General features: G+C 46.5%; 2 protein-coding genes across 2 annotated transcripts; one reads left to right on the top strand and one right to left on the bottom strand.

The window, feature by feature from the left end:
- Positions 1–1,126: 1,126 nt before the first annotated feature.
- On the bottom strand, positions 1,127–5,205 carry KCTD14 (potassium channel tetramerization domain containing 14). Its single transcript, XM_074943053.1, has 2 exons — positions 4,727–5,205; positions 1,127–1,798 (listed from the first exon to the last, which is right to left on the bottom strand). The coding sequence occupies exons 1-2, from the start codon at positions 4,784–4,786 to the stop codon at positions 1,127–1,129; spliced, it is 732 nt and encodes a 243-aa protein (XP_074799154.1). The 5' UTR covers positions 4,787–5,205.
- Positions 5,206–22,289: 17,084 nt separating this feature from the next.
- Positions 22,290–22,758, top strand: THRSP (thyroid hormone responsive). The gene has a single exon (XM_074942878.1). It carries the CDS (start codon positions 22,366–22,368, stop codon positions 22,756–22,758), a length of 393 nt encoding a protein of 130 aa, XP_074798979.1. The 5' UTR covers positions 22,290–22,365.
- Positions 22,759–23,106: the final 348 nt, after the last annotated feature.

Below are 23,106 nucleotides of genomic sequence, written 5' to 3' on the forward strand. Positions count from 1 at the left end.
AACTGGACAGTCTCTACGTAAAAGAATAAATGGACACAAATCAGATGTCAAAAATTATAACATTCATAAACCAGTCGGAGAACACTTCAATCTCTCTGGTCACGCGATTACAGACATGAAAGTTGCTATATTACAACAAAAAAACTTCAAATCCAGACTCCAGCGAGAAACTGTTGAATTGGAATTCATTTGCAAATTGGATACAATTAACTTAGGCTTGAATAGAGACTGGGAGTGGCTAAGTCATTATGCAAGGTAACCTATTTCCCCTTGTTTTTTCCTACCTCCCCCCCCCCAGACGTTCTTGTTAAACCCTGGATTTGTGCTGGAAATGGCCCACCTTGATTATCATACACATTGTAAGGAGAGTGGTCACTTTAGATAAGCTATTACCAGCAGGAGAGTGGGGTGGGAGGAGGTATTTTTTCATGCTTTATGTGTATAAAAAGATCTTCTACACTTTCCACAGTATGCATCCGATGAAGTGAGCTGTAGCTCACAAAAGCTTATGCTCAAATAAATTGGTTAGTCTCTAAGGTGCCACAAGTACTCCTTTTCTTTTTACAAAGATGATTTCCCCCCAGTACTGCAAACATGACCTGGGATCTGGAAGCCAAGCAAAGTTCGTTCTGCCTATTATTGTATATGTGTAGCAACAGTAAAAATTCTGTACCAGATCCTCCAATGTGGCTACTTTGCACTGCACTGACAGCTGTTTCTGGCTGTAAAACTGGTTAACTCAGTCCCAGGACGATTGCCTCAGAGCTGGCGTAGAGACTACTCTACCCGCAGTTCTGGCTGTTTACATAGAATGAGGTCAGAGTAAAGAGGATGACACCCTCTACTGCTCTGGTCCCCTGAATGTGGTTTCAGCCCCTTGGGGCTGTTAGCAATCAGTCTAAGGCTGCTCTGACTTACACTGGAAGACCAGGCCTGTACACGATAGACTCAGTTTTGGAATAGCATGGGGGCGGGGAGGATTTACACTCCCGTTGCACACACATCTCAACTTGTGAGGTGTGCAGTTTGGCCAGATTCCAGAATCTGGTCTCTGAGAGATTTTCTATATTAAAACAACATTTATTTTAATACCCATTTAAAAATCACTGCCAACCCTTCCCTTTTGCTACCACCAGGTGAACAGAAATTTGTAGAAGAAGACGTAGGATTTGATCCGGAAGCCTTTCTCCGTGACGTGGGGCTGGAAGGAAATCTTGTATCCTTTGGCTTCAATGTCCATTTTAATGCAATCCAACAGGTCAGAAATGCTCGGCGTTGCCTTCCAGGGGCCAAACTTCACCACAGATTTCTTATCCATGTCCAAGCTGTTCAGGGTGTCGTGACACTTGGCTGCATCCTCCTCGGTCCTGACCACACACACTGTGACGCTGGACTGGCGAGAGGCTACCGCCTCCGCCCTGGCAATGCGAATCATCAGCTCAATATTCTCGCTGTAGTTGGGCACGTGGGCCAGAAACTGCTTCCTTGCAACCACCTCCCCAAAAATCTGAGGGGAGTCCTCCAGCTGCTTGACCAGAGGCTCAATGTCATAGAACAATGCCTCTTTATACACATCCTGGATGCACTGGGTGGGCACCTGGTTACTGCGGAGGTATTCCAAGATGTACTTAAAATAGGTGCCTGGCCTGTCAATGAAGAACCTCCCCTCTGAGTCAGTCCTGAGCTTGGGCTGGCCAGTAAACATCTCTGCCAGCTTGGAGCCAGGGTGTTTCTTCAGGGTGCTTAGCGTTGTTGTGTACACCTCCCCGCCAATGTTTAACTCCACGATCGGTGACAGCTGCAATCACAGTGGGAAAATACCACACCCATTACATGTCAGAGCAGCGGGGAATTGGAATTAACTGGCTAGTGTGTCACTGCCCCCGAGTGGATGGGCTCAGAACTGCTCACCTCTGCATCTGAGTTCATATCCTGCTAATAGCTAACCAAGAGTCTGTCTAAGATACTTATATGATTCCCATTGCCATAATATCTAAGCAGCTCACATTCTGTAATGGATTTCTCCACACAACACCCCTGTGAGGTAGGGAAATGCCATTATCCTCATTTTAGAGTTAGGAAGCTGAGGCACAGAGAGACTAAGTGACTTGGCCAAGGTCACACAGGGACTTGAACTTGGATTTCAGATGAGAGCCCTAACTGCTGGACCATTCTGTCTCTTTGCATTTCCCATTAGCTCACATGATAGAGGCCTGTGCCTTGGGAACAGAAAGTGCTGAGGTCGCTCCCTGCTATTGTGAAGTTTCATTGAGGTGATAGCAACAAGCATGAGGACAACCAAGGATTTGTTACAGTATTAATAACTAAAATTTTATTTTCCTCTCCCCTTAATTTGGGTTTTCCCTTAAGAGCTGGGACAAGAGTTGTGTGAAATTTTAGTAACAAAATCCCAAATTAGTTTTACCTATTTTGGGCCATTGTTATAAATCCAAAAACTGGACCAGATTAGCTGATCATGCACCACTGAAATGCAGCCATTTCTGGGGTGGAGGATAACAGCTGTTTATCAAGGCAGCCTAAACCTTTCCCATAGCGTTTAGGCCATGAAGTGAAGAAGAATATGCCAACCTAACACTACAGGGGAACTTACTCAAATTTGAATTTCTGCAGGCCATAATGTCATCACTTTTGTGGAAAATGCCATGGGATCCTTGAATGCCCAGAGAGGTCACAATCTTAGGCCTGGTCTACACTGGCAAAAACACCCTGAGCGCAGCAAATTTCAGGGCTGTAAAGCACCAGTGTAGACAGTGCACCAGCACTGGGAGCCGTGCCCCTCGGGGAGATGGTTTTTTTAGAGCGCTGGGAGAGCTCTCTCCCAGTGCTGCGCTGCGACCACACACGCCATGTTAAAGTGCTGCCGTGGCAGTGCTTTAGCGTTGCCAGTGTAGACTAGTTACTTCTGATGGCTCCTCCAGCAGCACAATATCCCCAGTGCTGAGTGATGAAAAAGTGACACCTCACCCCTTTCTGCAGAGCCACTTTATTTAGTGCTCAGTGCAGCAAAGTGTGTGGGGAGGGAAGGAGCGAAGCAGGTTTGTGTTCTCTAACACAATTATTCCTGGAATGCAAGTCATGTGCTCTATATTGCTACAACCACACCCAGCTGCTGGGAAAGCATCAGGCACAAAACTGACTTCCTGTCGTAGCTCATCTGCTCTTTTTCATCCACATAGGGCTTGATCATGTAAGGATCAACTCCATCAGAACTAATCGCAAGCTTAAAGTGCTTTGCTAGGTCAGGGCCCAGGTGCTCAGGATTGAGCCTGTAGCCAGAAAATGTAGGGGGAACATGAAGGTTACATATAAGCTTAGGTCCAAGGAACAGTGAAATAAAAAGGGCCTGATTCTGCATTGCCCTGCACCTTGCACAGTCATTTACACCAAAGCAAAGTGGGTGTACAATGGTGTCATTCACACTGGGAATTATTTTCACCCACCTGACAGAGGTGTAAATGACTGTGCCAGGTGCAGGAAAAGGAGACCAAGACCCAACAATACTTATATAGTGGAACCTCACTTAATGTTTTTACACTAGCCCACAAACTCAATAAGTCCCACCTGAAAACTAGCAATTTCACCCCACTTCCCAGCAAAGATCAAACAGCAGGGCTGGGAAGCGAGGTCTTGTACTGCTGAGCCTTCGCTCCTTTTACAGAAACCTTTACAAAGGGTTGTCATCAATGACTAACAGCAAACTACTCTGTCAAAGGAAATGAACACGTTTTACAACTCACTAATTAGTAACCCTTGGTAATGTGGTCTAGTGGCTAGAGCATTGGCTTTGGACTCAGGAGACCTAGGTTGTAGTCCTGCTTCTGCCACTGGCCTGCTGGCTGGCCTTGGACAAGTCACGTCCCAGCTCCGTGCCTCAGTTTCCTAATCTATAAAATGGGGATTGTGATACTGACTTCCTTTGTAAAGCACTTGGAAATCTCCTGATGACAAGCATTATATACCAGCTGGGTATTATTATTGGGGACTCTCACTAAGGGCAAGTCTACACTTAAAACACTCCAGCTATGCCACTGTAGCACTTCAGTGAAGAGGCTACCTACGCTGTGCACGTAGGTACTCTGCCTCCCCGACAGGTGAATTCTCCTGCTGACTTAGCGCTGTCCACACCAGGGGTTAGGTCGATTTAACTGTGTCACTCAGGGATGTGGATTTTTCATACCCTGAGCAATGTAGGTATACCAAGCTAATTTCCTAGTGTAGACCTGACCTAGGTGTCCTTAACATTAGCGTGAATTAGCAAACCTGCTATTCTAGTCTGGTGTCAATGTTCTGCAAATCTAAAATGCGAGGATAACTTCCTTGCAATTGTCAACTATATAACTCCCCATCGAGCAAGAAAAGCTTGCGTTTTTGTTTTTTTTAAATTTTCCAACAAATACAAGTTAAACCCTTCAGTTCAGGAGCAGAAATCACTGCCGAGTGCAGGCCGTGTCATTGCCAGAACTCTTGTGTCTAAGCTGAAGGCACCATTATGCTCAGAATGGACAATGTGATCAAACTGGAACTAAAGGCTTTTCATACAGTCACCTCTGGGTCATATCTCTGGGTGCTGGCTGACCCCTGAGTCTCAGACATGGCAAGCAGGCTAAAAGCAGCATAAGATCCAGAATGGGGCAAAGGAGGATGCTGTTCCCACCCCCAAACTGCTGAGACCCCCACCAGGCAGAAGATTGCCAAGCCCCCTCACCGTTTGTAGACTGCTCGTGACTTGTTTCCCCAGGGATCGGTGCTCAGATGAAATGCTCATCTCCCCCAGGCCTGCAGGGCAAAGGAAGGGAGCAGGAAGCTCAGAGGTACAAGAGGAACTTGCTGCTTGGCACTCAGATCAGGGCTTCTCTCTGACTCTCCCGGCCTCTGCCAAGGGGTACAGGATAGCTCCAGGCTCCCTTCTCTAATTCTCCCTCAGCTTCTGTGCAGTGGCTCAGGTCTGTTCTCGGCTCCTGTATGTGACTCCAGCCCAGCTGCTGTCCTAAGGGCGCAAGTGTGCTCAGGTGCTGCTGTGCGACAGCTTACAGGTGTGACAGAGCGGCAGGCTGAGCCTGTAAGCGGAAGTGTGTATTCATCAGCCCTCTGGCAAGTCGCACACCTTGTGAGGGGCAGGGTGGACCTGGGCTGAGTGCCCAGTGCATCCGCCTGTGATACCAATGCAGTGACTAAACCCCAGACAATCCCTCCCAATGCACAGAGCCTGTCCGGGAGCACTGCCATGTGTGACAACTCTCTGGCTGAACTGGTTACTCCCTGCTGTCCCAGCCCTTCGGCCTCCTCACTCTGTTTAAAGACACAGTACGTGGGTTAGTCTGAACCTTACAGTCCATAGTTCACATGCGCTCTGGCCAACACGTCAAGACTCGGATGCCCATACGTGCCTGTGTTTTCTGGGGTGCTCAGACATTCATTAATTGGTGCAGGTAAAATAAGACCAGAGCCGAAGCTCCACTCAACCCTGAACCTTTTTTGATAGTTCACAAACGTTTGGTTAACATCCTCGCCTCACCGCATTTTTCATACACCTGGATTCACCTGGGATCAAAGGTGGAAAGTACCAGAAATTCCTTGGTTGTGGTATTGCCAGCCTAGCTGGAGTCAGGCAGCATCAGAAAACTCGTGGGGGGAGGGGAGGGGAATCTATGCTAATGAGATTTCCAGCCAGATTTTTAAACCACAGAGGTTCAAATAAGAGTGAATATAAACAGGAACTCTAAAGGAGATAGGGTGACCAGATCTCCTGCTATTATCGGGACTGTCCTACTATTAGGGACTTTGTCTTTTATATGCAACTATTCGCCCTCTATCCTCTGGGAAAAAAAAGTATCCCAATTTTTCCCACTTGCTATCTGGTCACCCTAAAAGGAGGGAGAGTGCTGAATCCAAGACCTGACCCAAAAACGTTGCTGAAATTCAGATCCATAGCAGAATCTTGCAGTACAGCCTCATCTCTGCTCCAGATTTTTTGAGGTTCACCTGTTACGTCAGAGGCCAGTATATCCTCTCCTTAGTCTGTCTGTCTTTCTCTCTTTGCGCCTCCTTCCCACAGCTGGACTGTGTCAGTTTGCAAATGTTCATGCCAACTCTTTTTTGGTTTTGCTTTGTGTGGGTTTGCATCCCTCTCCCCCGGCAAGAACCAGGCTTTAAGGTTTGATCCAGAAAGAAGCTTGCAGCACAAAGTGAAAGAGATTTGAATTTGACTCATGTCACTAGTTTTTGAAATTAAACCCATCATCAGCCAAGGCTTGATCAAAGCTAGGCCAAGATTCCACTGAATGACTCATGCACCTGAATGAACCTTTCAGTGAACTTGGCCCAAGTCTTGACTTTATGATGCAACCCAGACCAGACGAGTGTGACATCCTGTTAGGTTATGTTCAGAGCTTCCTGCACAGCTGTAACCATTTCTCCCCAGAGATCCTCACGAATAATCCATGTCTGAGTTACTATGCATTCTTTTTAGTGCAGTGCTTGGATTTTCTCTTTGCCAGGCCTAAAGAGTTAACAGAGCTGACTGCAGTGAAACCTGAGATGTCCTTGGAGGTAGGAGGTTGTGTGAGCCTCTTAACACATAAACAATCAAGACTCACTGGAAAACAGTGAGAGTTGGCAGGTCTGAATTTTCTAGGTCACTGATTTTTGCAAATCCCATTCTTACATGGGGACAACTCACTTATGCCTTTCGAACATCCTGGATTTAATTCACTTGTAAACCTGAAGCTGTTGACTGATATAAATTCAAAGTTCGTTCTGTACAGTGAGTTTTTGTTACTGGAGTTACCAGCCTCTGTTCCAGCAGTTGCAGGATTGGATGGATGGAACCTCACCTCTCTACCCTTGCAAACTTTTAACTAGAGCAGTGGTTCTCAACCAGGAGTCCGGGAGCCCCGGGAGGGCCTTGAGCAGATTTCAGGGGGTCAATCAAAATAAACCAGAGAGGGGCCAGTGTTAGACTTGCTGGGGCCCAGGGCAGAAAGCCAAAGCCCGAGCCCCACCACCGGGGGCTGAAATCGAAGCCCGAGCAGCTTAGCTTCATGGGGCCCCCTGTGGCGTGGGGCCCTGGTAGGCAACTGCCCTGCTTGCTACCCCCTAACCCTGGCCCTGGCTTTTAATCTACTGGATATGCAGAAAACGTTGTGGCACAGGTGGGGCATGAAATTCTTATAGCATGTTAGGGGCCCCCAGAAAAAAAAGGTTGAAAACCCCTGAACTAGAGCATGGCAAATAAAGAGGGGAGAGGTTAGCTTTGTTAAAGCTCATCAATAGGATTTGCCAAAACCAAAATCAGGGGTGCTTATGGCCTCCTCAGGATCTGAACACAGGCCCTTCAACAACACAGCACAGATCTCCCCCACTTAAGCAAAGGTGGTAGCAGTAGTAGGCTATTTCCTCTGGTGGACCAGCCTCTTGAACGGGTTACAGTTCCTGGGCCTCAGTCTCCATTCTCTTACCCCTGCTTTATGCTGGGGTCACTTACACCAGCATGTGACCCTGAAGAATCAAGGCCAGTGTTTGTGAAGCATTCTGAGTTGTCGGACTGAAAGGTGCCATGTCTGTGAGATGTAGGATCGTTGTTGCTCTGAAGCTGAGCTTGCAGAACCCTGCTGACAGCATGGCTAGTTTTAAGACGCTGTTTCACGGTCCTAGTATATGAGCTTCTCCCAGTTGGATTTTTTTTGTTATGGGTTTTTGATTTCCAACTGCCAAATCACTCCTGTTTGAAATGAGTTTAAGAACCCCTTCCCCCCACCCTTTCTGCCCAGGGGGCACGTCACTGCAGAGTTGTGGGCATTGTACACCTGCCTCTGAAGCCGCTAGAACTGGCCCCGGTAGAGACAGTGGGCCCACTGGTCTGGCCTGTTTGGCTGTAGCCCTCCACCCTGTGGGGCTGCAATTGGCTCCTGCAAGAAGCTTTGAACTGTCAGTGTCTGACTCCGGAACAAAGTCCTCTGCCCTAGCACTACATGGAAACAGTTGCTCTTGCAGCCTGGTGCTCTTCTCTTTTCTTCCCCGTCGAAGGGAGGCTACTGGGGAAGGTGTGGGGAGAGCAAACAATGCCCTGGAAGAGCACAGTCAGTGATTTGGGGGGGATGAGAGAGGCGGAGCTGAGAGAGGGCTCTCATCCCCCCCAAAACACTGACTGTGCTCTCCCATAGCTCCCCACAGCCTGCTGGTTTGCGTCTCACTCTCCCTTGGGAAAGGGAAAAAAGGCAGAGAGCTTGAAAGGCTCCATAGTCTAGAGTGACAAGGTTCATGGGTTTCCCACCATCGGCATCTTCATTGTCGCTGCTGTTCTATGTGCCGCTGGAAAAGCCACGGTGACCATTGTTAGGGCAGTTAGTTAGGCTCCTCCTTTAGGGGAAGTATAGCCTAGAAGCCTAGATTTTACCTTGTATTGGACTGCAATGTCAGCCCGGATCTCTGTGTTGGGCTGTGCCTTGGCAAGAAGCACTCGGAAAATCACTGAAAGCTGCTCCTGCACTTCCCCAACCGCCCTGTCCACCAGCCTGAAGGAGAGGAGAATTCTTAGAACTGTTAACTGAGCAGGCCCAATCTATGAGGACCACAAAGGTCACAGCCCAAGCCTCGAGAATGATAAATGATCTGGAGAAAGGGATAAAGAGTGAGGTGGCAAAGTTTGCAGATGATACTAAACTGCTCAAGATAGTTAAGACCAAAACAGACTGTGAAGAACGTCAGAAAGATCTTACAAAACTAAGGAATTGGGCAACAAAATGGCAAATGAAATTTAATGTGGATAAACGTAAAGTAATGGACTTTGGAAAAAATAACCCCAACTATACATACAATATGATGGGGGCTAATTTAGCTACAACTGATCATAGAATCATAGAATATCAGGGTTGGAAGGGACCTCAGGAGGTCATCTAGTCCAACCCCCTGCTCAAAGCAGGACCAATCCCCAATTAAATCATCCCAGCCAGGGCTTTGTCAAGCCTGACCTTAAAAACTTCTAAGGAAGGAGATTCTACCACCTCCTTAGGTAACGCATTCCAGTGTTTCACCACCCTCCAAGTGAAAAAGTTTTTCCTAATATCCAACTTAAATCTCCCCCACTGCAACTTGAGACCATTACTCCTTGTTCTGTCATCTGCTACCACTGAGAACAGTCTAGATCCATCCTCTTTGGAACCCCCTTTCAGGTAGTTGAAAGCAGCTATCAAATCCCCCCTCATTCTTCTCTTCCGTAGACTAAACATCCTCAGTTCCCTCAGCCTCTCCTCATAAGTCATGTGTTCCAGACCCCTAATCATTTTTGTTGCCTTTCGCTGGACTCTCTCCAATTTTTCCACATCCTTCTTGTAGTGTGGGGCCCAAAACTGGACACAGTACTCCAGATGAGGCCTCACCAATGTCGAATAGAGGGGAACGATCACGTCCCTCGATCTGCTGGCTATGCCCCTACTTATACATCTCAAAATGCCATTGGCCTTCTTGGAAACAAGGGCACACTGTTGACTCATATCCAGCTTCTCGTCCACTGTCACCCCTAGGTCCTTTCCCGCAGAACTGCTGCCGAGCCATTCGGTCCCTAGTCTGTAGCGGTGCATTGGATTCTTCCGTCCTAAGTGCAGGACGCTGCACTTATCCTTGTTGAACCTCATCAGATTTATTTTGGCCCAATCGTCCAATTTGTCTAGGTCCCTCTGTATCCTATCCCTACCTGCCACCGTATCTACCACTCCTCCTAGTTTAGTATCATCCGCAAATTTGCTGAGAGTGCAATCCACACCATCCTCCAGATCATTTATGAAGATATTGAACAAAACCGGCCCCAGGACCGACCCTTGGGGCACTCCACTTGATACCGGCTGCCATCTAGACATGGAGCCATTGATCACTACCCGTTGAGCCCGACAATCTAGCCAACTTTCTACCCACCTTATAGTGCATTCATCCAGCCCATACTTCTTTAACTTGCTGACAAGAATACTGTGGGAGACCGTGTCAAAAGCTTTGCTAAAGTCAAGAAACAATACATCCACCGCTTTCCCTTCATCCACAGAACCAGTAATCTCATCATAGAAGGCGATTAGATTAGTCAGGCATGACCTTCCCTTGGTGAATCCATGCTGACTGTTCCTGATCACTTTCCTCTCGTGTAAGTGCTTCAGGATTGATTCCTTGAGGACCTGCTCCATGATTTTTCCGGGGACTGAGGTGAGGCTGACTGGCCTGTAGTTCCCAGGATCCTCCTTCTTCCCTTTTTTAAAGATGGGCACTACATTAGCCTTTTTCCAGTCGTCCGGGACTTCCCCCTATCGCCATGAGTTTTCAAAGATAATAGCCAATGGCTCTGCAATCACAGCCGCCAACTCCTTTAGCACTCTCGGATGCAACGCATCCGGCCCCATGGACTTGTGCACGTCCAGCTTTTCTAAATAGTCCCTAACCACTTCTTTCTCCACAGAGGGCTGGCCACCTACTCCCCATGCTGTGTTGTCCAGCACAGCAGTCTGGGAGCTGACCTTGTTTGTGAAGACAGAGGCAAAAAAAGCATTGAGTACATTAGCTTTTTCCACATCCTCTGTCACTAGGTTGCCTCCCTCATTCAGTAAGGGGCCCACACTTTCCTTGGCTTTCTTCTTGTTGCCAACATACCTGAAGAAACCCTTCTTGTTACTCTTAACATCTCTTGCTAGCTGCAGCTCCAGGTGCGATTTGGCCCTCCTGATTTCATTCCTACATGCCCGAGCAACATTTTTATACTCTTCCCTGGTCATTTGTCCAATCTTCCACATCTTGTAAGCTTCTTTTTTATGTTTAAGATCCGCCAGGATTTCACTGTTAAGCCAAGCTGGTCGCCTGCCATATTTACTATTCTTTCGACACATCGGGATGGTTTGTCCCTGCAACCTCAACAGGGATTCCTTGAAATACAGCCAGCTCTCCTGGACTCCTTTCCCCGTCATGTTATTCCCCTAGGGGATCCTACTCATCAGTTCCCTAAGGGAGTCAAAGTCTGCTTTCCTGAAGTCCAGGGTCCATATTCTGCTGCTTCCCTTTCTTCCCCGTGTCAGGATCCTGAACTCGACCAACTCATGGTCACTGCCTCCCAGATTCCCATCCACTTTTGCTTCCCCTACTAATTCTTCCCGGTTTGTGAGCAGCAGGTCAAGAAAAGCTCTCCCCCTAGTTGGCTCCTCCAGCACTTGCACCAGGAAATTGCCCCTACATTTTCCAAAAACTTCCTGGATTGTCTGTGCACCGTTGTAGTGCTCTACCAGCAGATATCAGGGTGATTAAAGTCACCCATGAGAACCAGGGCGTGCAATCTGGTAGCTTCTGCAAGTTGCCGGAAGAAAGCCTCGTCCACCTCATCCCCCTGGTCCGGTGGTCTATAGCAGACTCCCACCACTACATCACTCTTGTTGCTCACACTTCTAAACTTAATCCAGAGACACTCAGGTTTTTCTGCAGTTTCATACCAGAGCTCTGAGCAGTCATACTGCTCCCTTACATACAGTGCTACTCCCCCACCTTTTCTGCCCTGCCTGTCCTTCCTGAACAGTTTATAGCCATCCATAACAGTACTCCAGTCATGTGAGTTATCCCACCAAGTCTCTGTTATTCCAATCACGTCATAATTCCTTGCCTTCACCAGGACCTCCAGTTCTCCCTGCTTGTTTCCAAGGCTTTGTGCATTTGTATATAGGCACTTGAGATAACCTGCTGATCGCCCCTCATTCTCAGTATGAAGTAGGAGCCGTCCCCTCACAGACGTTCCTGCCTGATCAGGAAAGAGATCTTGGTGTCATCGTGGATAGTTCTCTGAAGACGTCCATGCAGTGTGCAGCAGCAGTCAAAAAAGCAAACGGAATGTTAGGAATCATTAAAAAACGGATAGAGAATAAGATGAAGAATATCTTATTGCCCTTATATAAATCCATGGTACGCCCACATCTTGAATACTGCGTACAGATGTGGTCCCCTCATCTCAAAAAAGATATACTGGCATTAGAAAAGGTTCAGAAAAGGGCAACTAAAACGATTAGGGGTTTGGAACGGGTCCCATATGAGGAGAGATTAAAGAGGCTGGGACTTTTCAGTTTGGAAAATAGGAGACTAAGGGGGGATCTGATAGAGGTCTATAAAATCATGAGTGGTGTGGAGAAGGTGAATAAGGAAAAGTTATTTACTTGTTCCCATAATATATGAACTAGGGGCCACCAAATGAAATTAATGGGGAGCAGGTTTAAAACAAATAAAAGGAAGTTCTTCTTCACTCAGCGCACAGTCAACCTGTGGAACTCCTTGCCTGAAGAGGTTGTGAAGGCTAGGATTATAACAGGGTTTAAAAGAGAACTAGATAAATTCATGGAGGTTAAGTCCATTAATGGCTATTAGCCAGGATGGGTAAGGAATGGTGTCCCTAGCCTCTGTTTGTCAGAGGGTGGAGATGGATGGCAGGAGAGAGATCACTAGATCATTACCTGTTAGATTCACTCCCTCTGGGGCACCTGGCATTGGCCACTGTTAGTAGACAGGATGGGCTGGATGGACCTTTGGTCTGATCCAGTATGGCCATTCTTATGTTCTTATGGGAACCTGAGGATGTGGCCAGCTGTTGATGGGTAAAACTGAGTGATGTTTGACAGAATATTGCTTTTGCCTTCTCCCTCCCACAAACTTAGCCCCCTTTGTGCCAGTGTTTGTGTCCTGGCTGATTCCTTGTCTCTGCACAGAACCGTGAGTATTGTGTGCTAGAACTGTTCTCGGCAGCCAGGTGAGGCCCATTGTGTACATGTCCTCAGGAGACCTGATGGTGCCCTGCTGACACCACTAGTCAATTAAGCCAATTCCACTTGCTTTTAAACAGATGACGCCACAAACAAGATCAACTCTATCTTGACTTAGGAACTCAGCCCCCACCCCTCCCCCCCTCCCCCGGACATTCAGCCAGCTTTTTGTAGGGGAGCAGGAGTTACACAGCGCTGCCTTTGTTTCTATGACCATTGTGTATGTAAAAAACCCACATCATCAACTATCTTGGAGAAGAGGTTAGTGTGTAGCCGGATGGGGAGTAGCCAAAGACTTATGAGGGAACTTTGCTGCTCAGGAGGGTCACAGAGCAGTGAGGCGGAGAAGGGTTGAGATCTCTAGGTTGTGCCCCACTTTCCCCATAGCTCCTTGGAATCCATGGTGCTCATGATGCTTGGAATCATCTGCTCCATGGAGCTGTAAACCCCTCCCCTCATGGACTTTTCACTAGTAGCTTTTCTCTATTCCAAGGCAGAGGAATAGTACTTAGATTGTAAGTTCTTTGGGGCAGGGAATGTCTTTTTGTTCTGTGTTGTACAGTGCCTAGCACAATGGGGGTTCATTTTATGACTGAGGCTCCTAGGCACTACCGCAATACTAGAGTAGTATGGCCTAGTGGACAGAGCACTAGATTGATACTCAGGAGAGCTGGGTTGTGTTCCTGCCTCTGGTGTGCTGAGTGACCTTTGGCCTGGGTTTCCCCACTCATAAAACAGGGATAATGATATTCACCACCTTTGTAAAGTGCTTTCAGATCCTCTGATGAAAACAGATGGGATCCTGGTGCCTATCCAAGGATAAATAACTTGGCAATGCCTTTTATTGTGAATAAATAGGTGGTTTTTATATTGTATAAAATATGTACTTAACAATAAACTGGAACAGCTCCAAGCTGTTATTGTGGGTCTGCTAGGAAAATAACATCAGCTGTAAAAGCTTTTTTTTTTTTAAAGCAGATATATTTTTCCAATAGATTGGAACTGCCTCTTCTGTTCCGGATTTTAACATAAACAATACAGTACAGTAGATGAGTATTTTATAGCTCTTTCTAAAAATAAAATAAGACCTGGTAAAAATTAAATACTTACAGAAAGCTGATGCTGTGACATAAAGTGAAATAAGAAAATTAAAGTATAGGAGAGTGGGTAAACTAGAACTAGGGGGAATTCCTCTCTCTCTCTCTGTAACCACCTGTTGTCTCTTATCTTGTACTTAGATTGTCAGCTCTTTGGGGCCAGGGGACTGGCTTTTTGCCCTGCATGTATAGTGCCTAGCACAATGGAATCCTGATCCATGGCTGAGGCTCTCAGGCCCTACCGCAGTACAAATAATAATAATAAGACAGCAAAGGAAAACTTGTAGACACCGAATATCAGGAAACATCTCCTACCAGGGAGATCTGTTCGGCTGTACACTCCCATGAAAAGCCCAGCAGGAGCCCTGTTGCTTGGGTTGTTTTAAGTCGGACTAGACAATAAAATGGACTCTAGGGGAAAAGCAAGGGGACTAGATTACAAGTCTAGCATCCATAATTCTATGGAGGTTATACCTGTTTTTGACTCCTGCTGCTTTGTCTTTTATTTTGACAGGGTGTTCACTAAGACCCCAATTCAGCAGAGCTCCCCAGCTAAACCCAATTCGGATCACAACCCCCCCCACTTCCTTGGGCCATTTCTAACTTCTTTGACGCCCCAGCATGTAAATTCAGGGTCAGATTTAAGCCCAGTGGGTCAGAGCGGTGCATACGGCCCCTCCTTGTGTCTGCAGTGGTAGCTGTGCTGGAGTTGGGATTCACCCTGGGGATGGTGGTTTTACATGCCAGCTGGGACTCTGCAAACAAGACTGCCTGGGAGATCCACTGAGTCTGCTTATCTCTGGCTGGGCTGCCACCTCTTGGAGTTTTTCTAAGGACTGCAGGATGGAGCCTTGTCAGGAGGGCACAGTAGAATCTTATTAGTCTTCACTAATGACTGTAAGATAGCTAATGTAACACCAATATTTAAGAACGGCTCTAGAGGTGATCCTTGCAATTACAGACCGGTAAGTCTAACGTCAGTACTGGGCAAATTAGTTTAAACAACAGTAAAGAATAAAATTGTCAGACACATAGAAGAACATAAATTGTTGGGCAAAAGTCAACATGGGTTCTGTAAAGGGAGATCATGTCTTACTAATCTATTAGAGTTCTTTGAGGGGGTCAACAAACATGTGGACAAGGGGGATCCAGTGCACATACTGTACTTAGATTTCCAGAAAGCCTTTGACAAGGTCCCTGACCAAAGGCTCTTACGTAAATTAAGTTGTCATGGGATAAGAGGGAAGATCCTTTTATGGATTGAGATCTGGTTAAAAGACAGGGAACAAAGGGTAGGACTAAATGGTAAATTTTCAGAACAGAGAGAGGTAACTAGTGGTGTTCCGCAAGGGTCAGTCCTAGGACCGATCCTATTCAACTTATTCATAAATGATCTGGAGAAAGGGGTAAACAGTGAGGTGGAAAAGTTTGCAGATGATACTAAACTGCTCAAGACAGTTAAGACCAAAGCAGACTGTGAAGAACTTCAAAAAGATCTCACAAAACTTAGTGATTGGGCAACAAAATGGCAAATGAAATTTAATATGGATTAATGTAAAGTAAAGCACATTGGAAAAAATAACCCTAATTATACATACAATATGATGGGGGCTAATTTAGCTACAACTAATCAGGAGAAAGATCTTGGAGTCATCATGGACAGTTCTCTGAAGACTTCCACGCAGTGTGCAGCAGCAGTCAAAAAAGCAAACAGGATGTTAGGAATCATTAAAAAAGGGATAGCGAATAAGACGGAGAATGTCTAATTGCTCTTGTATAAATCCATTGTACACCCACATCTTGAATACTGCGTACAGATGTGGTCCCCTCGTCTCAAAAAAGATATAGTGGCATTAGAAAAGGTTCAGAAAAGGGCAACTAAAATGATTAGGGGTTTGGAACAGGTCGCATATGAGGAGAGATTAAAGAGGCTAGGACTTTTCAGTTTGGAAAATAGGAGACTAAGGAGGGATCTGATAGAGGTCTATAAAATCATGAGTGGTGTGGAGAAAGTGAATAAGGAAAAGTTATTTACTTGTTCCCATAATATAAGAACGAGGGGTCACCAAAGGAAATTAATGGGCAGCAGGTTTAAAACAAATAAAAGGAAGTTCTTCACTCAGTGCACAGTCAACCTGTGGAACTCCTTGCCTGAGGAGGTTGTGAGGGCTAGGACTATAACAGCATTTAAAAGAGAATGGGATAAATTCATGTAGGTTAGTCCATTAATGGCTATTAGCCAGGATGGGTAAGGAATGGTGTCCCTAGCCTCTGTTTGTCAGAGGGTGGAGATGGATGGCAGGAGAGAGATCACTAGATCATTACCTGTTAGGTTCACTCCCTCTGGGGCACCTGGCATTGGCCACCGTAGGATACTGAGCTGGATGGACCTTTGGTCTGACCCAGTATGGCCATTCTTATGTTCTTAATGCCTGGGAGACCTAGTCCAATTTACTGACATCTGCAAATTTCCAGGTCAGCAATAGCAATAGGAGACCCCCCTACACTGACCCCACTGCAGTTAATTGTCTCCTCAATTAAGGGTCATGCCCTGAGCCATCATCAGTCACCACTGGTAGCTCCTAATCACTCCTGCGAGGTGCTGGCCACACTCAACTCCCACTGACTGCAGCAGTTAGTGAAGGATGCTGGATCAGCACCTTGCATGGTCTGATCCTCAGTGAAACACTCCTAAATTAAACAGAAGCTGCCTCAGCCTGCACAAACATTGCTGTGGGTCCCACCCTTTGCTTCCCAGCCATTTATCAGCGCCACCCTGTAGGTACACAAATCCCATTTGAGGAATGCCAATCCACCCAAGCAGGTTCTGTGATGGATGCCCTGGAATGTAGGGACTCCACTCCCACAGTGGAAATTGCTTATCAACATCTCCTTGCCAGAGATCACTGCTTGGTGACCCTAATACAAAGTGCATTATGGTTTCTGACCACCCTTTTGGAGCTGGCTCACCCAGCACCTCCCTTAGCACTTCCAAAATTCTTACCCTTGCCCTGAAGCCCATGAGAGGGGAAGAGAGCATACAAAACTAACTCCTGAGATCAATTATAAATAGCCTTGCTGAGCTATCAAGATGTTCCTGTGCCTGAGAAAACCAGATGAGCTTATTATTGTCTCCAAGTCCTTTCCTGTACCTGCTTCTCCACATGCCTCCCTCACTTGTGTCACATTAAACGTAGTTTGTAGGCGCAGGGTAGTTTGTAGTAGTGGTGCAGGGCCCATATCTTTACAACAGATGTGGGGCACTTAGTGTGTATTATCAGGAGTATGCTCTCCTCTGGATTATCTGCTAGGATCTGATGGGATCCCTGACTAGACAGACCATCAGTCTGTTCTGGTCTTGCATTTTCTAGTCTCCTTTGTTTCAACTTTTCCTTCCTTCCCACGCTCTTTCCATTAGTCTGACATACACCATTTTCTAGCAGCTGTAGCTGTGTGGGTGTCATTATTTATAACTCCCCCCAGCACAGCAGCCCTGTTAACTGTGTTGACATGAGCCAACTCGGCTGCTGAAAGAGATCTGTCTCCCCGCCAGCCTCTTTAGGAAAAGCAGGAGTATTCTAACACCCTGGGCTGCCTCCAATCCCACATCAGAATCACGTTAATGCTGCCAATCTGGACAGGACTGGGAAAACCCACAGCATCGGGAATAGTGTGCGCCTCAAAATGGTTCAGTCCAAACAGGGGTTCAGCCTGCAGCACAATCCCTGACTCCCTCCAGACCCAATGCAGGCCACTCTGCATTGGGTGGGGTCCATTTTGGAGGAGGGTACTGGAGACTGGGTGGGCCAGAGGATGGGCTGGGAGGAAGGGCCCCATCCAGCCCCATAGCAATGAGGTGGAAAAGATAATACAGCTCTTCCTGGAGTCCGGGGGTGGGGGGGAGGGGGCTATTGCAGCCCAAGGGAGACCCTTGTAGAGCTCCAATGGAGCTGTGCCTCTGTGGAGCTAGGGGTTAGAGCTAGCATATAGGCTAGGGCCTTCTCACTCATAGCCCTGGGGTCCTCTGTGGAGCAGAGTATCGCAGGCTGGATCAGCCCCCGCTGTGCTCTCTCACTGACTTATGCAGAAAAATACCCAGAAGGATGAAGCAGCTACCAAACCCCACCCAGTTTATTGTGCATGTTCACTGCTCACCCTGTGTGGGTCTCATTGCTATATTAAGGCTTTACACACCTCAGTCCCATTAGCGCTTAGTCCACAGCAGCACAGACATTCCCTGTCTGTGCCCATCATCGGGAGAATGTCTTTATGTAACCCTTCCTTGGCCCTGGGCACCTTACATTACCCTCTAACCAGTGGAATAATCCCATGCCGGAATATAGAGTGTTAACACATTCCCATGTTAATCCTGTTCCCTTCAGAACTAAATCTTTAAAGGAGCCAGCTATCCCACATACCTGGGACAGGCTCTGCTGAAGGGAATGAGCAACCCAGATCCGCCTGGGGATAGGTTAACTGCTGAGGCAGCTGGAAGACAGTTAGTTAAGCAAGGAGCACCTGAACCTGATAAAAGGCACAACAGAGCTTAGGTGGAAGCTCCTGAGGAGAAAGGGGAGCTCCCAAGAGCCTGAACTAGGAAGAAGGGATGCCCCTAAAGGCAGGGAGATAGGAGCACCACTTCTGCCTGGCTCAAGGGCAGAGAGAGAAGGGATTGCAGAGCTCTCCAGGCAGGGAGAGAGCCTGAGCAAGTAGGGGAAACACTACAGAGCTGCCCAGCCTGCAGGGAAGCCTGTGGCCTTACAACAGAAGGAACTGTTGCTGTCACTCAGGGACTTCTGGTTTGGAACTTAAGTTTTATCTGTGCTCTGGCTTAAAAGGGGCTCCTTTCAGAAGGCTTTATTAAAGGGACATCTGTGTAGAGTATTTGACTTCTTGATCAGGCTGTTAAAGGGACCTCATTGTTACCTCATTGACACAGCACCCGAGCTTTGGTTTCTATTGCAAAGCTGTCCTGTTTCCCTTACCATGTCTGCACTAGACATTAACAGTTGATTTAAAAACTACAGCTGCTCTATGAGTCTTAATGGGCTGCAGAGCAGGCAGCCGAGAGCCAGTTGCTGAGAGCAGGGCTACACTTAACACCCTGTAGCTGTAAGCGCTGTAATAAAGATGCTCCTACACCGGCAGGACAGAACTCGGCCACTGGCACTGCTAATCTACCTCCATGAGAGGCTGTAGCTATGTTGAAGGGAGAAGCTCTCTTGCCGACATAATGCTGTCTACACGTGGTGGTAAGGTCAGTATAACTATGTTGCTCAGAGATGTGGATTTTTCACACCCCCAAGTGACAGTTATCCCATTGTTAAGTCTGTAGTGGAGGCAGACTTGAAAGGCACTGAGGCCCAGATTCCCGCATTGAATTCTGTAGGAGTTAGATGCGGAAACACCTTGGTCCGAGTGCCTCCTTGGAGTGGTCTACACCCTGCAGGCTTGAGCCGTTAGTGCATCAAACTGAAAAGTCACCTTGTTTAGTCTTTTGCACCTTTCCTGGGAGGATCTCAAATCACTTGAATATTAGTTATCACCCCACTTTTTCCACAGAAGCACAAATGGAGACACAGAACATCAAGGGGCTTGGCAGTGGCCACACAGCAAAGGAGTGGCAGAGTCAAGAATTGTGCCTCAAAGTCCTGCCCCCCCCCCTTAAGTGTTGCCAACCCCAAATATTCAACAGCTGAGAGTCAGGCCCCCACATCATGAGATTTTAAAATAAATACATGGAGATGTGTGTGTGGTATTTGCCTTCTGCTTTTTGAGTTATTAGGGAGCACTTGGGTCCTTTTTTCAAGCTTTTCTTCACAGTTTCGAGGACTGGATATTTATTTTTTAAATGAACGATGAGATTGTTCACCTAATCACAAGACTCCAGGGGCTTTAGAAAAGACACCAAGTATCACAAGACTCAAAGCCACAGGAACTGGGAATGCTGCATTCCTGGGCTCTAACCAGCAGACCACACTTCAACAGATCCAATGACCGAGCCTAAGTTACTTACCTTGTGCTGTAGCCAACCACCAGTTCATCGCAGATAGGCTTTCCGCAGAGTTCAGTGTGCCTGTGAGGGCCCAGGCCCATCTCTAGTTCCTCTGACAATCAGGATCAGGCCTTCACTTCTGTCAACAGCTGAGCTTTTAAAATTCTGAGGCTTTAGGGACCCCTAGTGGATGGAGTGAGGCCTCAGCACCTCTGAGAATTAGGCCACTTTTATTTAGGAGCCTAACTAGAGACTGGGGACAGATTCTCAACTAGTGTAAATTAACATAGCTCATTGACTTCACGGGAGGGACAGCAATTTACATCAGTTAAAGATTTGGCCCTTAGTTGCCTAACTTTAGGCTCTCAAGTTTGAAACCGTGGGCTAGAGGACAAGTCTGCCCTGGCAAGAAGGAGTGGGTGACTCGGTAGATCTTTGCATTCTTTAACCTCAGTCTATACGACTATTAAAAAATATTTTTTTATGGGATCTACAACTGGATGGATCCTGTTTTTCCTTTTAAACGGGCATATTTTAAAATCTATGAGTGCTGGTAATCAGTAAACCACTTTATTTAAGAATACTGGGCCAGATCTTCAGCAGATATAAATTGGCATAGATAGCACCAGTGAAATCGATGGCATTATGCTGATTTATACTAGCTGAGGATCTGGCCCATGAAGAGCACCTGTGCTAGGAAATCACAGGGAAGATTGCTTTGAGAAGAGCACTGTGCCTTTAAATAACTGAGAAAACCTCAAAAGAATGGATGTAATAAAAATTCCAAGAGAATTCTTGCAGGAGATATTTTGGGGACTTGCTGGAGTCATTCATGCAGTGGTTTTGTTATTGTCAGTGAGACCCATCCAATCCAATGCACACAATTCATGTTCATCTGTAAAATTCTTTCCCAGATTAGGACTAAATTTATTAGCCCAGTCTTAACACCACAAAGAGAAGGGAGTAACTAATGAGTCAAGCGAAAACAGGATACTGGGATACCATAAGTAAAGAAGAGGCTGTCCATTATGAAAAGGATACCCTTCAAATACAGGACACCATAGAATGCCTCCTAGCACTCCTGTGAAGTGTTGTTATTCCCATTTCACAGATGGGGAAATAAAGACAAAGAAATTCAGTGACTTGCCCAAGGAAGCACTGAATCAAGAATAGTACATACCCAGCCTTCTGCTCTAAACACTACACAACACTTTATTTTCCATTTGTTTCAGTGGGTTTAATTAATGGAGTCCAGGTGGGGCTCATTTCTCCCATGAATTTGGTATCAATATTTTCAAGTGCGTTAGCTCCACTGGGCTGCTTCCCTTTCATCTGCCACTTAAAGATCATTTGGAGGGTTTTTTGGATAGCAACTTAATCTATTGGCTAAGGCACCGCATTGGGAGTCAGGGGACACAAGTTCTATTCCTGGCTCTGATCACAGGCATTTCACCTCTTTGTGCCTCTGTTTCCTTCCCACCCCTCATCTGCCTGCTCTATTTAGACTGTAACTCTTTAAGGCAGGGATTGTCTGATACCGTATATTTGAACAGGGGCTAGCACCATAGGGCTCCAATCTCAGCTAGGCCCTCACCACACTACTGTAATACAATCCTCAAAAAGTGAGAGTATCTTCAAGATGTCTAAAAATAAATCCTCTTCACCAGCTGAAAATATGGTTTGCCTGTGTCTGTTCTAACACAGTGAAGTCTAGGACCACCTGCTAATACAGATTTTGACTAGATATATTATTCTGTCATCTCATCATTCCCCCCCCTCCCCCTGCGCAATCTAGACAAACTTCCAACTCTCTCTCGGCCTCAGCTTAATAAAATGTATCTGGTTTGCTGATCACTTGTGAGACACATCCTTGCTGAGTCTCAAGTTCTAGATATGCATATGGGTTTCAAGGTTACTCAACTCTGCCGTTGCTGGCAAGCTATGTGCAAATGTAATGAATTAGGACAAAAGGGGAAATCATTACTCTATGCAGCCTTCACATCTTGCATCAGCTTTTCAGACACCAGCTTTTCCAGTTTTTTGGGGGGGAGGCGGGGGAAGGGGGCAGGAAAACTCTGTTCCAAACAGCAGTTATCCTCATGGCCATTTTCTTATCTGGTCATTGAAAGATAACGTGACCTATGAAATTCCTGCTTTAAGGTCAAGTTCTGAAATGTAGTTAAGGATCATTTTGGGGGAGGTCCAGTTTGCAAATATAGACCCAATGCTGACCCTGAACAGATTACTAAACAGATTTTGAGACCTGCAGAGGCTCAGTGGTGTGATTAGCTGGAAACAGAGGAGTGTCTTTAGCTGGTATACACACCCCTTCCTTCCACTGTTAAAAACCACCTGTCACCTGTGCTCCTTTCACCCTCATCATAACAATCACGCAGCCTGAAAGGCTTCAGCGCCATCAGCCAGCATCCCTGTTAAGACCTGCAGAAGCCAGATTCAGAGCCGGAGAAGCTGTCTGACCACAGCCATGGAAGAGTACTTTTCTGCCATCCACAAGATGGAACAAGTGGTTATGTTTCCCAGCCTCCTCAGAGGCGTCTACATGGAACAGCAGGATGACACATCCACTGGTGATTTTGGCAACAGGGACCTGTATGAGTACTACATCCAACTGAAATCCATCAAACTTATAGTGGAGGGTAGACTGGAGCCTCTAAATGAAAGCAAACACCAAATCACCAGCAGAGACGAAGTACAAGAGAACGAAGAAGAGGCCGATCTTGAAGGACTGCTTTATCATCACTTTACAGGCTTGTATCGTGTCCTGACTCATCTGACCAGAAAAGCCAATGCCCTGACCACAAAATACAATGAAATTATAGGACAGATCAACCAGAGTGAAATGACACATACCTGGTGAAACATCCACCAATAACTTCAAAAGGTGAGACCTCATATGTTACATCTCTGTTGAAGTTTTCTGAGATGCCAAATAGTGTCCACTCCCCTTTCTCCAAAATCTAAGTGATTATCAGTCTAGTTTAACTGATAATTATGTGATCAGCACCTAGAAACAGCAGGACCCACAGGTTCAAATCCTAGCAGGGGGGGATTAATCACTTTCTTCCATGTAGATAAATTGCGCTGAATCCATTTTACTAAATGGGGGTCTTTTACTTGCCTCTTAAAAAATCATTTTAAAGAGGGATTTGCTTATTTGTTTTAAGGCAGACACTTCACATTGTCCACCAACTTTCAGATGAGACCT

The sequence above is a fragment of the Natator depressus genome, chromosome 1 (assembly GCF_965152275.1).
Source record: "Natator depressus isolate rNatDep1 chromosome 1, rNatDep2.hap1, whole genome shotgun sequence".
NCBI classification, from domain to species: Eukaryota; Metazoa; Chordata; order Testudines; family Cheloniidae; genus Natator; species Natator depressus.